Source organism: Coffea arabica, chromosome 6e (genome assembly GCF_036785885.1).
Source record: "Coffea arabica cultivar ET-39 chromosome 6e, Coffea Arabica ET-39 HiFi, whole genome shotgun sequence".
Lineage (NCBI taxonomy): Eukaryota > Viridiplantae > Streptophyta > Magnoliopsida > Gentianales > Rubiaceae > Coffea > Coffea arabica.
The window spans coordinates 52,758,311-52,776,402 of record NC_092321.1 but is presented as its reverse complement, the minus strand read 5'-3'; the positions used below and the strand labels follow the sequence as shown (position 1 = coordinate 52,776,402).

The following is an 18,092-nucleotide window of genomic DNA, read 5'->3' as shown; positions in this document are numbered from 1 at the left end:
CAAATGAACTATTTAAGAAGAATTTCTATTTTTTATTCAAGAAGATTGTTTAATTAATCATTATATGCTTTTGTTCAGCATATTTAGGTTATAGAATTTAAACAAATAAATTATTGTGTTGATTTTTTTAATTACTTTGACTTTGGATCCAATGTATAAAATATGTTGTTCAATATTCATGCCTATCCCTATTGTAATTTTTAATTTTAGCATATCCTTTTAAATGTTTCAAACTATTTTTGGATAATTACACTCTTTGAAGAGGTTACAAAGTTTATCTACTAAATGAGTGTCTTTGTTTTCGAGATTTAAGTTAATAATAAGTTAAATAAAAAAAATAATCCGTGCAAGTGCACGGGATAAGAACTTGTTCTTAATAGAAAATATAGTACTAGTATGCTCTCATGGGATTTCAACCAACAAGTTTTTACTATTTCTTGAGCTGAGTTTGTAGAGTATTTTGGTTGTGAGAAAATTTGACACAAAGTATAAATCAAAATGGAGCTTAATGGTCGGCAACAACTGTTTTGGACATTAATTTTGTTTTAATTGTGATCTCAATTTATAATTGATAAACTTTGTGAGGGTGCTCACCTCGGTCCTCATGGGAATGCCGAGGTGACCTCACTTCCTCCCTCACACGAGCACGGTCTCGCGCTGAATATGGCCCCTGACCTCGGGCAAGCCCCTGGTCTACTGCCTAGATGACCCCCGCACCTCAGACTTCCACCTCAGCTGCACGCTGGTGATGTCAAGCCACCTGACATCATTAGGAACCAGTGCTTTATCTGAAAAGCACTGATACTCTTAATGGCTACTACGCAGGACTCCCCGTCACCCTGCCCAGGCGGTTACAGTGTCAGAGTCAGACCTCCTGGCAAGGAACAGAGCCGTAATGGCAGAACATGGGTCCCACTAGCATGAGCCCTCTGTCCTGCCATCCACTCCCGCTCTATAAATACCTCTCACGTACACCCAACAAGTAAGCACACTGTTCATTCATACAGACTATTGCTTTTCTCTCGTTCTCATACTAACTTGATCGTCGGAGTGATCCCAGGGGAGAAACCCCGCCATTCACTTCGGATAAGCAGATACCGGTTCTCAGAAGAGCCTGATTCCGGTCGGTTCAACTACCCACCAAAAATCACCTCTTCAATTGGCGCCGTCTGTGGGAACGAGATTACTGCTAAAATGAGATCTACGCGCTCCAGAAGTGGAAGAGTTCCCTCGACCGGGGCTGGCCAAACATCGGGAGCCCAGCAAGATCGTATTTCTGAAGAACAAGGGTCCCCAAGTACCCAGCCCAACAACGAAGACGCCATCGCCAAAATGGCCGAATTCGTGGCTGATAACCCAAACATCTTCGAAGAACTGGGGAGGTACTTCAAGAGGCAGGGGAAGGAAAAAGCTGAATCCTCCAAGAGAAGACCGACGAAATCCCCTGAAGTGCCTTCCGGCGAAGGCTCCGATGAGGGGCACCTCTCTCGGAGCACTTCCAGGCGCGTCTTTTCCAAGGCGACATCTAAAATTGCTTCCATTTTCGGGACGTTTTCCCGGGGTCTTCTGGGAAAACGAGCTGAGGACCCACCTCGGTGTCCCGGAGGTTTAGCAGCCGAATATCTAAGGGTTCCGCCCTTCACGGATGATATCAATGGGGAGATGGTCCCCCCAAATTTCAAATTTCCCGCCCTACGTTCCTACGATGGCCGAGGTGACCCCGAGGATCACCTCCGCGCCTTCCTCTCCGCATTTCGGCTCTACTGCGTCCCCGACGCCGTAATTTGCCGAGCTTTCCCCATTTTCCTGCAGGGGACAGACCGAAAATGGCTCTGGGGCTTAGAACCAAGGAGCATTTCCTCATTAGATGAGTTGATAGATCGGTTCATCCACCGCTTTGTATCATTTCGTCCGATTACGAAGACTTCGGCTTACCTCTTGAACCTGCAGCAGACTCCCGGTGAGTCACTGCGCTCGTACGTGCAAAGGTTCAATGAGGAGAATGTGCAGATACCTGATCAGAATGAGCAGGTAACCATAGCTGCCTTCATCAATGGGCTGGTCGTAGGAATTTTCAATACCGAGATACATCGGGATTACCCCCGCACACTTCGGGAACTCTGGGATCGAGTAGATCAAGGAATCCGAAGCGAAGACCTAAATCGCATGAAGCGAGAGGCGCAAGCCGCTCGTACTGGGCAAGAGTCCCGAAGGAAAAAGGACACCGGCCGGGCGGAACAAGGCCCCAGCGGCTCGTCGAGCCAATTCCGAGACCGCTGAAGTGTCTTCAACCGGATCGTAAAAGGAAGATCGTCCACCTCAGACGCCGAACTTACACCACTCAACTCCAGCCGGACTCATGTCCTGGCTGTGATGAGGCAGAATCACCTCGGTCGAATCCCTCCTGAAATTCCGGGGAGGAGAGATAAGAGGAACTCAAACCTCTATTGCGCCTACCACCGGGATGTTGGGCACGAGACTGAGGACTGCAACGATCTGAAGCGGGAGATCGAGAACTTGATCTGGCAGGGGTACCTGAAACAATTCGTTAGCAAGGATGGAAGCTTCAACCGTAGCGTCTCCCACCGGGAGAGCCGGGGCCCCGGCCGAGAAGACAGGCGGGACACGAACATGCATTGCCGAGGTCCCGAGGACCGTAAGGAGGACAAGCGGCCTCCACGCGACGGATCACCGGGCTACGGCCCCAACATTGCCGGAGTGATCAACACAATCGCGGGAGGACCAACGGGAGGAGGCAGTCAGAACTCCCGGAAGCGGACCTACCGCCAGGCCGGGATGGAGGTGGTCGAGCTGAGCTCTCGATTGTCCGAGGTCATCACCTATGGTCCTACTGACCCAGTTCCTACCGCCTCCAGCAATCACGAATCTCTCGTGATCGAGGTCCTCACCAACAACTACATAGTCAAAAAGGTTTATGTTGACCCCGGAAGCTCGGTAGACGTCTTGTACTATCGAACTTTCGAAAGTTTGAAACTGACCAGGGAGCAACTCACTCCGGTCAGGACTCCCCTCGTCGGATTCGGGGGACACGTAGTCCACTCTGAGGGTATGGTGTCCCTGATGGTGACTGTCGGACGTCATCCCCGCTACCGAACTGTACCCGTCAACTTCGCGGTGGTCAAGGCAGATTCTCCCTACAATATGTTAATAGGTCGACCCACGCTCAACGCCTTGAGGGCTGTGTACTCTACCTACCACCTGAGTTTCAAATTCCCGACACCAGCGGGGATGGCCGAGGTGAGCAGCGAGATGAGTACTGCCCGCGAATGCTACCTCGCCACCATCCAGGCCGCAGTCACTCCCCAGACTGCGTCAAAGGCCGAAGAGAAGAGGCCAGCTGTTCTCTCCATAGACTGCATCGATCCACAAAAGACGGGAAAGCAGGCTGGAACCCGGGGATGAGGTGGAGCAGGTGGTTTTGGATGAGGCGAGACCTGACCAAGTGGTCCAAGTGGGGGCCGGACTCCCTTCGCCTCTAAAGGAAGAGATGATTCACTTGATAAAAGACCACCGGGACGTCTTCGCGTGGTCCGCTGATGAAGTGGTCGGAGTGCCACCTGAGCTCATGATTCACCAGCTCAACGTTAACCCGCAGGCCCGTCCTGTGAGGCAGAAACGTAGGCACTTCGCCCCGAACGCAGCAAGGCCATATCTGACGAGGTCGACAAGCTCTTGCCCGCCAAGATGATCCATGAGGTCCAGTACCCCACCTGGCTTTCCAACCCTGTCATGGTCAAAAAGGATACCGGTGGATGGAGGATGTGTGTCGACTTCACCGACCTTAACAAGGCCTGCCCCAAAGATTGCTACCCTCTGCCGAGGATTAACGCCCTTGTCGACTCGGCAATAGGACATGAGATCCTCTGCTTCCTAGATGCCTTCAAAGACTACCGTCAAATAGGAATGAGTGAGGAGGACCAAGAGAAGACTGCGTTCTACACCGACCAAGGTGTCTACTGCTATACTACCATGCCATTCGGTTTAAAAAACGCCGGGGCGACCTATCAAAGGTTTATTAACCGCCTCTTCAAGGATCAGATCGGCCGAAATGTGGAGGCCTATGTGGACAATATTCTCGTCAAAAGCTTAACAACTTCGGCCTTCTTATCAGATGTAAGGGAGGTCTTCGGCGTTCTGCGGGATTCGAGGATGAAGTTAAATCCCAAGAAATGCGTCTTTGGTGTCATCTCAGGAAAATTCTTGGGGTATCTGGTTTCCCACCGGGGAATCGAAGCTAACCCCGACAAAGTCAAAGCCATACAGAACATGTCCCCACCTCGGAACCTCCGAAAAGTCCAGAGGCTGAATGGACGTCTGGCCGCGCTGAACCGCTTCCTATCTCAGTCTGCGGAGAAAGCTTTGCCCTTCTTCAAGGTACTTAAGAAATCTGATCAGTTTGCCTGGATTGAAGAGTGCCAGGCCGCCTTCGATAAGTTAAAGCAATATCTGCACCACCTGCCTACCCTCGCCTCACATCGGCCCGAAGAAAGGCTGTACCTTTACCTCTCTGCCGTCGACGAAGCTGTCAGCGCTGTGCTCATCCGAGATGAGGGTACCCAAGTGCCGGTCTACTACGTCAGCCGGGCACTCCGTGGGCCAGAGATTCAGTACACTCAGGTGAAAAAGTTCGTACTGGGACTGGTCCACGCCTCCCGGCGGCTGAAACCCTATTTCCTAGCTCATCCCATCTCCATCAGGACCGACCAGCCTCTCCGACAGATACTGGTGCGGCCCGAGGCCTCCGGGCGCCTCACTAAGTGGGCCGTCGAGTTAGGGGAGTACGACCTGTCGTATGAGCCACGCACCGCCATAAAAGCTCAAGCCTTAGCCGACTTCTTGGCCGAACTCACCTTCATGAAAGGTCGAGAATCCACTTCCGCCATCGCCGAAGTGTCCACCCCACACATGTGGATATTATATGTGGACGGATCCTCTAACGGGGATGGCAGCGGAGCAGGATTACTCCTGGAGGGCCCCCAAGGGGAAGTGTGCTCGTATGCTCTCCGTTTTGACTTCCCAGCCACCAACAATGAAGCTGAATATGAGGCCTTGATTGCGGGACTCCAGCTAACCCGCAGGCTCGGTGCACACCGGATTCATGTCCGCAGTGACTCCCAACTTGTAGTATGCCAAGTTCTTTGTGAATATGAGGCCAAAGATGAGACCATGCAACGGTATCTATCCAAAGTCCACCAACTCATCGCGTACTTCGAGTCTTTTGAAATCCAAAGAATCTCCCGCTCCGAGAACAGGCGGGCCGACACCTTATCCCGGCTGGCTTCCACATCATTTTCTGATCTCAACAAGACCGTCTTGGTGGAAGTGTTGAGCGAGCCGGGATACATGGAAGGGGTAGCCTGCCCTGTAAACTCGGGAGATACATGGATGAGTCCGTTCATCCTTTTCTTAGGGCAGGGAATCCTCCCCCAGGATAGAGCCGAGGCGAGAAAGATACAACGCAAAGCCGCTCGATACGCTCTCCGCGATGGAGAACTGTATAAACGCTCCTACCTTGGCCCGTGGCTGAGGTGCGTTACGCCCGAGGAAGGACGCCAGATCCTCCATGAGATACACGAAGGCCTGTGTGGGGCTCACGTCGGTCATAGGATGTTGGCCAAGAAGACCTTGTTTCTTGGGTATTTCTGGCCTTCCGTTCGACAGGATTCCCCAAATCTTGTTCTCGGCTGCCCATCCTGTCAAGCCCACGCCCCCGAACATCACCAGCCCTCAAAGTTCATGGTTCCAATTATCTCACTCTGGCCATTTGAGCAATGGAGGACAGACATCATTGGCCCTTTCCCAAAGGCGGTCGGGGGTTATACCTTCCTGGTAACCGTTGTGGATTATTTCACTAAGTGGTTTGAGGCCGAGCCTCTAAGGAACATCACAGGGCTGGCCGTTCAAAAATTCTTTTGAAAATGCATTGTCTGCCGCTTCGGCATACCTCAGATCATCATTTCGGACAATGGGAGACAGTTTGCCGAGAACCCATTCAAGACTTGGTGCGAGAACCTCGGCATCAAACGACACTTCACCTCGGTAGGCCACCCTCAGGCCAATGGTCAGGCAGAAAATTTCAACCGAACTCTCTTACATGGCCTCAAGACCCGACTACACCGAGCTGGATCATCTTGGGTGGAGGAACTCCCCAATGTTCTGCGGTCATATCGGACCACGCCGAGATCATCCACGCAAGAGACCCCCTTCTCCTTGACCTATGGAGCCGAGGCTGTCATCCCTGCTGAGATCCTTACACCCAGTCCTCGGCTAACAGCCTATGTAGCCGAGGTGAACGGAGAAGAGAGACAATTGGATCTCGACCTCATCGACGAAAAAAGGGACATTGCCTCAGCTCGGATAGCTTCCTACAAGAACACCCTAGCCCACTACTACAATGCCCGCGTCAAGCATCGGCGATTCCTACCTGGAGACTTGGTGCTTAGAAAAAACTCAGTCAGCCGAGCTGAGCCGCAAGGAAATTTGGGCCCGAAATGGGAAGGCCCTTACCGAGTTGTAGAATATAATCTAAGTGGGTATTACAAACTGAGCCACCGAGATGGCTCTTTAGTGCCGAGGACTTGGCACGCCGAGAATCTCAGATTGTATTATGCTTGAAAATTTTATTAAGTTATGACTTCACCTGCTTTGTTATTTTTCAATAAGTGATGCTACACATCTATTATTAAAAAATAAGGGGGACAGCAAGGGACGAAGCAAGAAATTAAAGTAGCCGAAATGAGAAGAAATTTGTTTCACTTAATAAAGAAAAGGCATTACAAAAAGAAGACAAGGACCGAGGTCAGGAGTACTGCTAAGCATCTCCCACCTCAGATTTACATTTAAATCCCTACGAGCTAGGCCTCCACTTCGGCTCCCTCGTGGCCAGTGGCCTCCCCGGCTGCTTCCCCGCCGGGATGAAGCTCTCCTCCTTCTCCTCCTTGCACTTCGTCGGCCTTCTCGCCGACGTCGCCCCCAGCATCCTCTCCTCCTTCCTCCTCAAACACCTCGTCGAGCTCAGCTAACCATTTGTTGAACTCGTCCTGGATTTCGGCCAAGTTCCTTCCAGCTTGGATGCCCTCGGCCATCCGATCGCACAGCTCCTTGGAGTTCTCATTATAGTTGGCATTATTTCTCAAGGACTCCAAAGCCTCAGAGGGTAGATGAGCTGCGGCCTCGTCTATGGCCGATGTGTAGCCTAGCATGAAGCTCGGCCTCGTCAGCTGGCCGAGATCCCCGATGAAGGTCTCGGACCTCCGGAAATCCTCAACAGCCGAGGTCCTTGCGCTCTCGAGGGCCTGTTCGTGGGTCTTCTTCACCTCCTCTGCCCTCTTCTGCTCTTCCTCCAGAGCTGACTTGAAGCTGTTGATGGTAGCCTCGGCCTCCTCCTCTTTAGTCTCGGCTTCTTGAAGGCGTCTTTGAAGCTCTGACTTCTCGGATTCGGACACCACCAGTTTCTTCTTCAACTTGGCAATCTGATCTTGCAGCTTGCCGGTGTCCTGCTCCTCGAGTAGGGCACAGTACTGATGTGCCATTTCGGCCACAAAGGCTGTGTTGGAGGCCGTGGTCACCATAACGCTTTGAAGCATCTCGACCGGAGACAGTTTCCTTGTGAACTCTACGTCCCTCGGCAAGCTTGATTGCATCACCAAGTCTTGTGCAACCCGAGAATTGGCGCACCTGTCGTTGACCTTAAGTGTCCATTCCGGACACCAATGCTAGCCGGAGTGGAACTTCTCTTTTTCGGGAAACACCGGGGGGCTATGGAAACGGTTCCATAGTGAAGACCCCGTCACCGCGTTGACCGGAACCTTCAATTGTTTACCTCGGCCGTGAGGAGGTGGAAGTGCCGTGGTCACTCCTAGTGGCACCCCTTCTGGCACAGAAGAGGTGGACCCTGTAGCTGCAGCGGCCGAGCTGCTTTGGGCTGCCGTGGTGGGGGTGCTCTGCTCCACCGAAGTCTTGGAAGATTGTCCCTGCGACTTCTTTTTGGGCGGAGGCGCCGATGTCTCGCCCGAGCTCTTCCTCTTCGACCTCTTGGCCACCTCGGTCGAGCCCGATGTGATGATGTCGGACAACTTGGTCACTGCACAAGGAACAAATATTATTATTTGCCATAGCCGAGGTAAAAGAAAAGTCATGAAAGAAAAATGACAAGGTCTCTCAAGTTTAATGGAAAAGAAGGAAGGCTTGTTAGGAGGCAGTAAAGCTCGGCTCATTCCCCCGTCGACCAGCACGGCTTCGGGGTAGTCCCAACTAAATATCCGAAGTCCCGAACCCATCAACTTCTGGAAGGACTCCTCCTCGTGGTCCCCCGCGGAAGGGTCGGCTTTCGATTTAATCGGCCTCCACCAAAATCCCCAAGGGAAGTCCCCGGCTGGGATGAAGACGAAGTCCCGTTTCCAATTCTTTATCGAGGAGGGAGCCCCAATCACTAGTTTCGGGATAGTATTGTTCCGGTTGCAGATGTAGAACCACCCATTATCTGTCCCGTGTGCCTTGATGGTATAACATCGGCGGAAGAGGTCCACAGTCGGAGCCACCTCTTGATGTCGGCACAGCATCTCAAAACCTACGAGAATGCGGACCGCGTTTGGGACGAGCTGAGTGATCCTTACGCCAAAGTGACGGAGCACGTCTCGGAAGAACCTTGACGTCGGCATCCTCAACCCGGCCTCCAACTGCTGGATATAGACTGCCACAGTGCCCATGGGGGGCTTCTCGGCTGAGTCATCTTGCCCGGGTGAAGTGATGATATAACCCGGCCTGAAGGGGTACTTTCTTATCACCTTCTCGGCCCTGTCTTCTCCCACTCGACTTCTGAACTTCGGCATCTTGCCGAAGTCAATTCTGGCTGCGTCCCTTGGAGCTACTGGCTCCAGTACTCCCTCATCATGGGGCATCTGAGTTCCGAGCTCGCTATTAAAGACGACCTCGGAACCACCCTCACTCATCTCGGATGACTCTGACACCGAGGCTGTCCCGCCAGTACCCACCTCGGCCGAACCTTCCGCAGCACTAGATGTTGACCCCCCAAAGCTGGACGAAGCCGTTTCTTCCGAAGCGTCGGGCACCTCCTCGGCCTGGTAGCTCGGTTTCACAGTTTTCTTGTGGGTTTTAGCCGTTTTGGCCATGTGTGAATGATGAGATGAAAAGAAAAATACTTACTGTTGACTACGGAATCTGACGAAGTGGATGACTTCGGCTGAGATCTCGGCTGGTAGAACTGACCTCGGCGATGCTCACGGATTTTGCAAGTCTGAGGCTGAAAGATAAAGTGATGGGCCATGCGGTGAAAAGGACCCCCTATTTATAGGGATCCGGGGAGAATCCGAAAAGGCGGCAAAAATGCGAAAAGACGACCACGTTCAAATTCAAAAGACATCCTCTCTCTTCATTAATGACCCGTCCTTTCGACTGACACTCTGCACGAAATGTCCCACTACCTCACGACGTGACCACTCTGCTCACCACGTCCTATTAACTGATCGGCCTACGTGTCGTACCCACGCATCGTCAGGAACAGTCTCGGGCCTCCGACCCTGTACGACCTCGGCACAAGGAAGCCTCGGTACCTCCAGGACTCGGAGCTTCCGAGGCTTGGGGGTCTTATTGAGGGTGCTCATCTCGGCCCTCATGGGAATGCCGAGGTGACCTCACTTCCTCCCTCACACGAGCACGGTCTCGCGCTGAATATGGCCCCTGACCTCGGGCAAGCCCCTGGTTTACTGCCTAGATGACCCCCGCACCTCAGACTTCCACCTCAGCTGCACGCTGATGATGTCAAGCCACCTGACATCATCAGGGACCAGTGCTTTATCTGAAAAACACTGATACTCTTAATGGCTACTACGCAGGACTCCCCGTCACCCTGCCCAGGCGGTTACAGTGTCAGAGTCAGACCTCCTGGCAAGGAACAGAGCCGTAATGGCAGAACATGGGTCTCACTAGCATGAGCCCTCTGTCCTGCCATCCACTCCCGCTCTATAAATACCTCTCACGTACACCCAACAAGTAAACACACTGTTCATTCATACAGACTATTGCTTTTCTCTCGTTCTCATACTAACTTGATCGTCGGAGTGATCCCAGGGGAGAAGCCCCGCCATTCACTTCGGATAAGCAGATACAACTCACCTCATCTCAGAAGAGCCTGATTCCGGTCGGTTCAACTACCCACCAAAAATCACCTCTTCACTTTGCAAATGCTATCACAAATGAGATATTTTGTACATAATGAAAACTCAAACAATTTCTCCTAACGCTCAACCAACAAGACCTATAGCACTTTTAAAGATGGTATAGATATAAATAAATACAAAGATATATAGCGTAGATATTGGACTGATCAAGTAGGGTATAAACACTTTCTCGTTTTAGTCTCTTGCCTTTTGAATTGAGAGTGCCAAAATGTTAAAGCTTGAAGACGAAATCCTGTGTCAGCGACATGGTAATGAATTGTTCCAACCTAGTTGTCACAGGTCCAAAAGGTGAACTACAAAAATATCTTTTGTGGTAAATGGATTTTCTAGAGACAACTTAGATATCTTTAACTATGTTCATTTGACGATTCTCAAATCTCTTCCAACCTACAACCCTCCTACTTCTTTTCTCATTTCTGGATCATTGGCCAGTGGGATGATGATACCAGTAGAGCTATACAATACCCCTACACTTGTTCAGCCGGCAAAAAAATTAAGTGTAAATCTCACATACACTGATATTGTATGCATCATCACCGCTGAATGTATTACACATATCCAAAATTTAAATTTCAAGTTCAAATTTACATTAGTTGTCATTCATCTAAAACTAACAGTGTACACACTGTTAGTGTATAACAAATTAATCTAAAACTTAAAAGGAAAAAAAAAAGAAAGTAAAACTAGAACAACCATCCCTTCATATAAGAATCCAAAAAATCTTCCACCAAATTCAGACAGCAAAACGTGTATAATTGCACTTAACATGGTATATTAACTCTCCCATATGGAGCAGCTCGGTGCATACAATCCATGGACTGACCCGATCGAGTTACCAATTCCCTTTTCCAGCTCAATCGGTTCAACCGGCCAAGTAACCGGTTCACTTTTTTAAATAAAAAATCTGAAAAAATTAGTGATGATCCATGGTGACTAATGATTACGAGTGATAACTGTTACCACAAAGATATTCCCAATCCCCAACTTCTTTCGCTTTATCCTCATCGCCTAAATATATAGCTCAAGTTTAAATTTAATAATTTTGATCGTATAATTGAAAAGATAAACTTTATTTTGAGTAATATATTCCAAACAACATTTACATATACTAGAAAAATTCTCCTGCCATGAAAAATGAAAAAAGAGTAAAAATTGATTACCGTACCTTCTTCTAACCATCAAAAAAAAAGAAAGTTCAAACCATCGTACAAAAAACAAAGGAAATTTTCAAACCAGAAAACAAAAAAAAAAAATCTCACAATACACACAAGAAAGAAAACTTCAAATGATTGAAGTAAAGAAGCGATCAAAAGAAAGGGTGGCCGTAAAAAAAGACGAGTGGAGAGTGATTATACACGAGAATGGAGAGAGGAGAATAGTTTATAGAGGAGACTGAATATATTAGCCTTGGAAATCAGAAATCAAAGTCATGCAAGTGAAATTGCTTTGGACAGAGAATGGAGATTACAGAGTGAGGAAGACGAGAAGACGGCGGCAGGTCTGGGGGCTCGAGGAAGAGTTTGTTTCGAGTATTTGAGGCTTTCTCCTTTTTTTTTTCTTTTCCTTTGCAGATATCACAGAGAGAGAAAATTAAATGCTAAACAATTTCCGGTCGTGCTTGCAGTACAATGGCTACTTCCGTATAATCAGGTGCAACAGGTACCAAGTTCGAACCTGGACACCAGTGAAAACTTTGGCTTTTTTGGCAAATTTCAATACCAATTGAGAACCGGACTCTGTTGGCTCGGCTGGTTTACCACTTTTGAGGGTAAATTACTATTTCCGGCGGGCTTTACAATGGAATAGGTTTCATGCTCTACTCCAGTTCAACCGGTCGATCCAGTCCCATTTTAAAAACACTGGTCTGTGTGTACATTTACAGCGACTATTAGCCAAAACAATAAACTTTGGCATCAGTAATAAGGCGAGAATTCCATCAAAAAGAACGGAAACTGTGTTATTTGCTCGCTAAAGTCGGTTAAAGTCAGATCCCTAAATCTTTCTTTCAAAGTATTCTGTACTTGCAGTTGAGAAGTTCGAACAGAAAAACACCTTCACTATGTCCTAAGCCCTTGTACTTAATCTGTGAAGAAACGAAGTAAAACAGATTAATGTGAATACCGAGTTCAAATGTCAGCTTTTTTTTTAAAAAAATATTGAGCATCAATTTAGATTACCTCCTCCTCCATTTCTCTGTTGCCGTATTTTTCCTGTCAAAAGTTCCCCTAGAGGAGTCTCTGGGACAGGTATCCACTTCCCAATAGCAGCAAGAGGCCAGCTGTGGTCAAATATAAAAAGGAAAACGAACAATATCAAGTAAACTCAGCATATTTGTAGGGAGAAGAGAATCCACTTCACATATAGTTTGAAGGGATTTTATACAGCAAGTCACCAACAACAGAATCAAACACACCACACATATAGACCCAATTAATTATATGCAAGCCTAATGTATCCAACAATTCATAGTAACATATCTCTCACCTGATCAATCCGATGACTATGGACACAAGCCACAATTTCCAACTGAGTCTAACCGTGGAAGTGAATTTACCGAGAAAGAAGATTATAATAACCTATAGAAAAGCGACACATAAGAAGTATGAAACTATATAGTGCACATCTCAATTAAAAGAAAGGATAAACATGATACCTGAAGAACCACTGTAAGCCCAATTATTCCCATGAAGAGATGGTTCTTAGTGACTCCTTTGAAAACGTTGATCTCATCAGGTTTTCGAGCATTAAATTCATTAAAAACCTGTGATTTGAATGACAAGCTCATTCAGGTACTCAGTGAGAGGAATTAAACCAGAATATCAGATTGAAATAGACAGCCGCATGTAGCATTTAATAAGCAATATTTTAAGAAGTTTAGGCAAAGAAACAACCCAAAAAGCACCCAAGAATACAAAAACCTATAATTTGCACAATCATACCTAAAATATTGGCAAACTTCTAACAGACAGCATTACATTCTTTATTCCTTAATGGAAATTTTCAGTCAATCACGAAAAGTTCTAAGCTTTAGCCTCCTTACTGAAAACATTCTGCATCAGACTAATTGGAAAAACAGGTTTTAAACCTTCAAGTGAGTAAAAGTGAGAGATCTTGACATCAAGCACGCAAGAGACATAACATGGGAGACAAATGTGCAATCAAGAACAACATGCCTCACGTTTACTGTTTAGTTGCATGCAAAAGCTTCACCAACTATTTGAACCAAGTTTCGATTTTAATTACATACACATTGGCCCAAGAAGCAACACAAAACCATGTACCAAAATTTCTAACCATGTTGGTCATTCAAAATCAGATGAACAAAATACTTCAGAATGCAAGTACACCTTTATAGGATATAATCTAAACAAGCATACAAGTATGTATAGAACAAGTTAAAACCATGGCATTATACAACAGTATCCAAATTCTATTCAATCCCAGTCATTAGAATGATGAATTACCTGACAAAGGACAAAAGCATTGAATATCAGCGTATTCTTGACTTTATTAGCATGATCAGCATTGTCATGCTCCAGATGGAGGATACTTTTGCCACGGAAATTCAGGATCAGGAGGACTGTCACTTGATAAAGAGCCTGTCATTTTCCAAGTTTAGTGTTAGACAAATTACAGACAGGGAAACTCATTCCTTTCCACTTTCAAGCAATTCTGAGAGCTCAGAGCAGTTCCAAACAAATCGTGAATACCTGAATCAACAAGTTCCTCCACATTATATTGGTTACGAGAGGCTCCCTAACAGTAGGAAATATACAATCAGCATTCATTTTGTAATAAAGTCAGTTAAAGAAATAACTGTTTCTTGAGTAGTCAGTCTAGATAACAACAATGCAGTAGCAACTAATATGACAAATAATATAATCATGCTTCCAAATTCTTAACATCTAACAAATACCATGGCATCCTGCTATCAAAGCTACATTAAGGCCCAGATGAGCCAAGCCTTTTCAATTTCATGCTTGGCTTGATTAATGTTTAACCTTAGCTTCAAAACCATATGAATGTATTTAAAGCTCAGCTCATGAAGGAAACTAGTTGTTCAAGCTCAAGTTCAGCTTGGCTTGGCCTGCTTAATATAAACTAACATCATGTCATGTGTTAAGCTTAGTTCATTCATAAATGAACGCACTCAAAGCAAGCCTATTTGAGCCAAACCCCAAGCTCAACCAAAAAATCAGTTCCACGACCAAACAAGAATGAGCAAAAATTAAACCTCTATAAATGATTATGCATCTTACTACCCCGGTTTGACAAAATCAGAAATTTACCCCCAAAAAAGACACAGAATTATTGAAAAAGACTACTGCTGCAAAAGGCATACTTGGAATACTTTCTTGTCACTCTTTAGTAAAACTAACCTTCGACCAACTGGAGGTCTGGTCATGAGATGATCCGTGGGTGGTTCAGTTGCCAGCGCAAGTGCACCAAGAGTATCCATGATAAGATTCACCCAGAGAAGCTGCATAAGCAAATCAATATACAAATCAAATAATGTAACAAGTTAATATTGGCATACAAGCTTATGCGCACAAATACCAGTACGAACACCTGCTCTGATGCAAGGGTACACACTTGAAGACATAAGGTACTGACTCAGATCTTTTTTTTTCATGCATGTTAGTGATTTTCTATTTTCGTCCTGTTATCGAGTGAGATCGAGGGAAGGAGATACAGAGAAGGATCTAAACCTGCACAGCATTCAGCGGGACATCACCAGCAGAAACAGCAGCAACAACATTAATTACTAGAGCTGCAACATTTACTGTGAGCTGGAACTGAATAAATTTCTGAATGTTGGCATAAACAGATCTACCCCACCGGACCACCTGCAGTCAACAGAAAAGCAGAAATCAGGATCTAAACAAAATAAGTAGTTCTAAAAGTTAATGATGACAAGACAACGTTCTTTCCACTTTCAAGCCATGCATAATTTATCCTACTTTTCAACAGAGCTCAATTAGAGAATCATGAACTTGTTTGAATAAAACAAAAGGACAAACAGGAAAGTTCAAGCCAAAAGGTAACAAAAATGTAAAGAACATCTATTTGCATTTTCAAACTACTAAAGTAGCCTCACCTTTACCACAGAAGCAAAGTTGTCATCCAGTATAATGATGTCTGAACTCTCTTTGGCAACTTCAGTTCCTTGGATGCCCATGGCAAGACCAATGTCCGCCTACAATGTAAGAAAATCAAGGCCATAATTACTCTTAAGAACGGTTCCATTCTCACAGACAATATTAAAACCAAGCACCCAACGAATACTCTTTGGCCTTATTTTTCAACTGCTTATGATTGTGTAAAAGCTGATTTTAAAAAGTCAAAATCAGCACCAGAATAGATGCTTCTGATTTTCAGCTTTTTGGGCCCCAAAAATCCAAAATCATAACATGAAAAACAGTTGAGAACACAAAAAAATAACTTTTTCAAAATCAGAATCTAAAATCAGTTGAGTGCAAAGGCCTTTACATTAGATAGGGAGGTGCGAAGAACAAGTAGAACGGTAACGCCAAAATAACCTGGCAGTGGAAGTCCGATCAACCAATTCCACTGCACTTTCAAAAGCCCCACTAAATTTACTATGCTTGGGCTCCCAGATGTACCATTCCTTATAATCAAGTACATTTCACCACCAATCCCCCTTCCTCAAAAGATACAGCAACAAAAACCCACATTGAGGATCTGATCCCTATGCTGCATATAAACTAAAAAACTACTCCCACTCAATGACAGGGTAACAGAGTACACAAAACATGATGTAATGCAGGAGACTCAAGTCATAGGACATGTTGATAGACTTTCTACCACCAGCCACAGAATAAGCAAACCTCATGTAATGCAGGAGCATCATTAGTGCCATCTCCGGTTACAGCAACTACATGCTTCTTCCTCAATGCTTGCACAAGTAAAAGTTTGTCATTGGGGGATGATCTTCCCATTACCTACGCATCAAATTGAATTAATCCAATGAACAACTTTCCTAAATCCATTTATGCAGGTGCGGCCAATTAATTAATTTTGGATGCTATTTAATACACAGATCTTACAGATATCTTCTCAGCAACTTCTCGTCTTCGTTCTTCAGACATGGCACGAAATGCCTTTCCCTCGATCAGATTTGGCTCAGTAGCATCAGCATCAGACGTTAGTATCCCACATTCTAAAGCAATTGCTCGAGCAGTGTTGAGATTGTCACCAGTGACCATGCGTACCTAGGAATTCCAGGAGAGTTAATCATGATGGTGAGAAATCCACCAGATAACAACTTCCAAGACAAATCAGAATGCCTCTGCATTTTTGCCCATCTTAATGAAGCATAAACATTCTTGAGCAAAAAAAAACCCTAAATATTATGCCGAAAACAAAAAGTTGTATTCAGGAAAGAAAACTGGAGAAGTGAAGGAAGTTATCCAAAGTTCATGGTTTACCAAAAATATTCAACAAAACAAACTAGCATAGTCACTACCTGACAGACAACATAACAAAATCATAAGAAAAATTCAAACTAAATATACAGCTCTTGGCACATTAGTGCCGGTTAACACAGCACATTCAAAAGTAAAATGTCCGAAAATTCAAGACCAACTGCTCACAATCACCAAGTGCTGGAAAGCTTTAGGAAAAGGGAGTTGCAAATTTACCATCTGGCAGGTTCTTTTTGTTTTTGTTTTTTGATCTTTTCAAATAACAATGAAAAGAATAGATGTATAGAGACAACAATTTAATAGTTTGACACTGAAATATTACTATCGCATAAGATTGCAAGCACAGTTGTCCAATGCATGCATGTTCTTCTATTTTAGCTTATGTAATAATACAGTATCACCCTTTAGCAGGAAGGAACTTTCTAGCTAAACTTTTGCCAAAACTAAAACTTGGACAGTATTGCCATCAACACTAAGCCAAAGGAAGCTGGCAAGTAATCAGTAGTATTAATGAAGACAGGATGAATCTGCATGTATTGGTGAAGATATTTCAAAACATAAGCGGTGAAGATGTGGCCCAACTTGACCTGTTCAAACAGGCGCAAACTCTGCAGTAAACACTGCCGAGACATAAATCTCTAAGAATACCAAAAAATGACTAGGATATTCAAGCATATTCCAGGTAGGACAAATAAAAATTTCCAGTCTAAATTTAGGTGATAAGTTGCCTCAACAAGGTCTACATGCAAAAACAGATTACACAGGAAAAAAGGAATTTCTTGAGTGATAGGGGTTCAAACTTGCAAAAACGTCTAATACAGATTTAAATGTGAAAGAAAGTACATCATTAACACAAATAAAATTCAATGTTAAGTTGTGAGGTCAAGTAGTACATGAAGTACATGATCAGTGAAAGTAAAAGTTATATCAGCCTTTACATTGACCAAAAAACTAAGAATAATGCCTATCAGTTAAAAGGTATATTGGTCTAATAGCCCATGATCATCCAATTCACACATTCGTAAATAGATAAAAAATAGGAAAAGTTATACACCTTAACACCAGCATTTATGCAAAGCTGGACAGCATCTCTAACACCTGGCCGGCAAGGATCCTGTATCAAAATATGCATACCATCAGTGACATATTAAGAACCATGGTGGACAAACTCAAGCTGAAGAAATGACGAGACTGCACTGAACATACAGACTCCAAAATGAAGAAGACATGAACTGGGAAAAAATTTAGTATTCCTTAGATTTACCCTATAGACAAGAATCCAGTCTCCATACCACCCCAAACAATATCAAGTTTCCAAGAAACGCAAAACAAGAAAAAGGGAATAAGAAAATCAAATTAGGAAAAAAAAATGAAAACCACTGGCCTAAATGAGCAAGCAGAAACACAGGAGGAAGTACAACAGAAT

General features: G+C 45.4%; 2 protein-coding genes across 8 annotated transcripts in view; one reads left to right on the top strand and one right to left on the bottom strand.

The window, feature by feature from the left end:
• Positions 1 to 2,373: 2,373 nt before the first annotated feature.
• LOC113696776 (uncharacterized) lies at positions 2,374 to 3,423 on the top strand. Its single transcript, XM_027216160.1, has one exon. The coding sequence runs from the start codon at positions 2,374 to 2,376 to the stop codon at positions 3,421 to 3,423; it is 1,050 nt and encodes a 349-aa protein (XP_027071961.1).
• Positions 3,424 to 12,040: 8,617 nt separating this feature from the next.
• LOC113694620 (calcium-transporting ATPase 10, plasma membrane-type) overlaps positions 12,041 to 18,092 on the bottom strand; it is a 41,133-nt gene continuing 35,081 nt past the window's right edge. For all 7 annotated transcript variants that reach the window (XM_072055815.1, XM_072055816.1, XM_072055814.1 and 4 more), the window contains 12 exons: positions 17,721 to 17,780; positions 16,289 to 16,453; positions 16,070 to 16,183; positions 15,319 to 15,417; positions 14,930 to 15,067; positions 14,600 to 14,700; positions 13,931 to 13,976; positions 13,685 to 13,819; positions 12,874 to 12,981; positions 12,705 to 12,796; positions 12,398 to 12,498; positions 12,041 to 12,303 (listed from right to left, as the gene is read on the bottom strand). In XM_072055815.1, the coding sequence (XP_071911916.1) occupies positions 12,299 to 12,303; positions 12,398 to 12,498; positions 12,705 to 12,796; positions 12,874 to 12,981; positions 13,685 to 13,819; positions 13,931 to 13,976; positions 14,600 to 14,700; positions 14,930 to 15,067; positions 15,319 to 15,417; positions 16,070 to 16,183; positions 16,289 to 16,453; positions 17,721 to 17,780 (1,164 nt within the window). In that variant the 3' untranslated portion in view covers positions 12,041 to 12,298. The remainder of the gene's footprint in view (positions 12,304 to 12,397; positions 12,499 to 12,704; positions 12,797 to 12,873; positions 12,982 to 13,684; positions 13,820 to 13,930; positions 13,977 to 14,599; positions 14,701 to 14,929; positions 15,068 to 15,318; positions 15,418 to 16,069; positions 16,184 to 16,288; positions 16,454 to 17,720; positions 17,781 to 18,092) is intronic.

Coding starts and splice junctions, on each gene's coding strand:
- LOC113696776 (XM_027216160.1), top strand. CDS start 2,374: ATGAGGCAGAATCACCTCGGTCGAATCCCTCCTGAAATTCCGGGGAGG.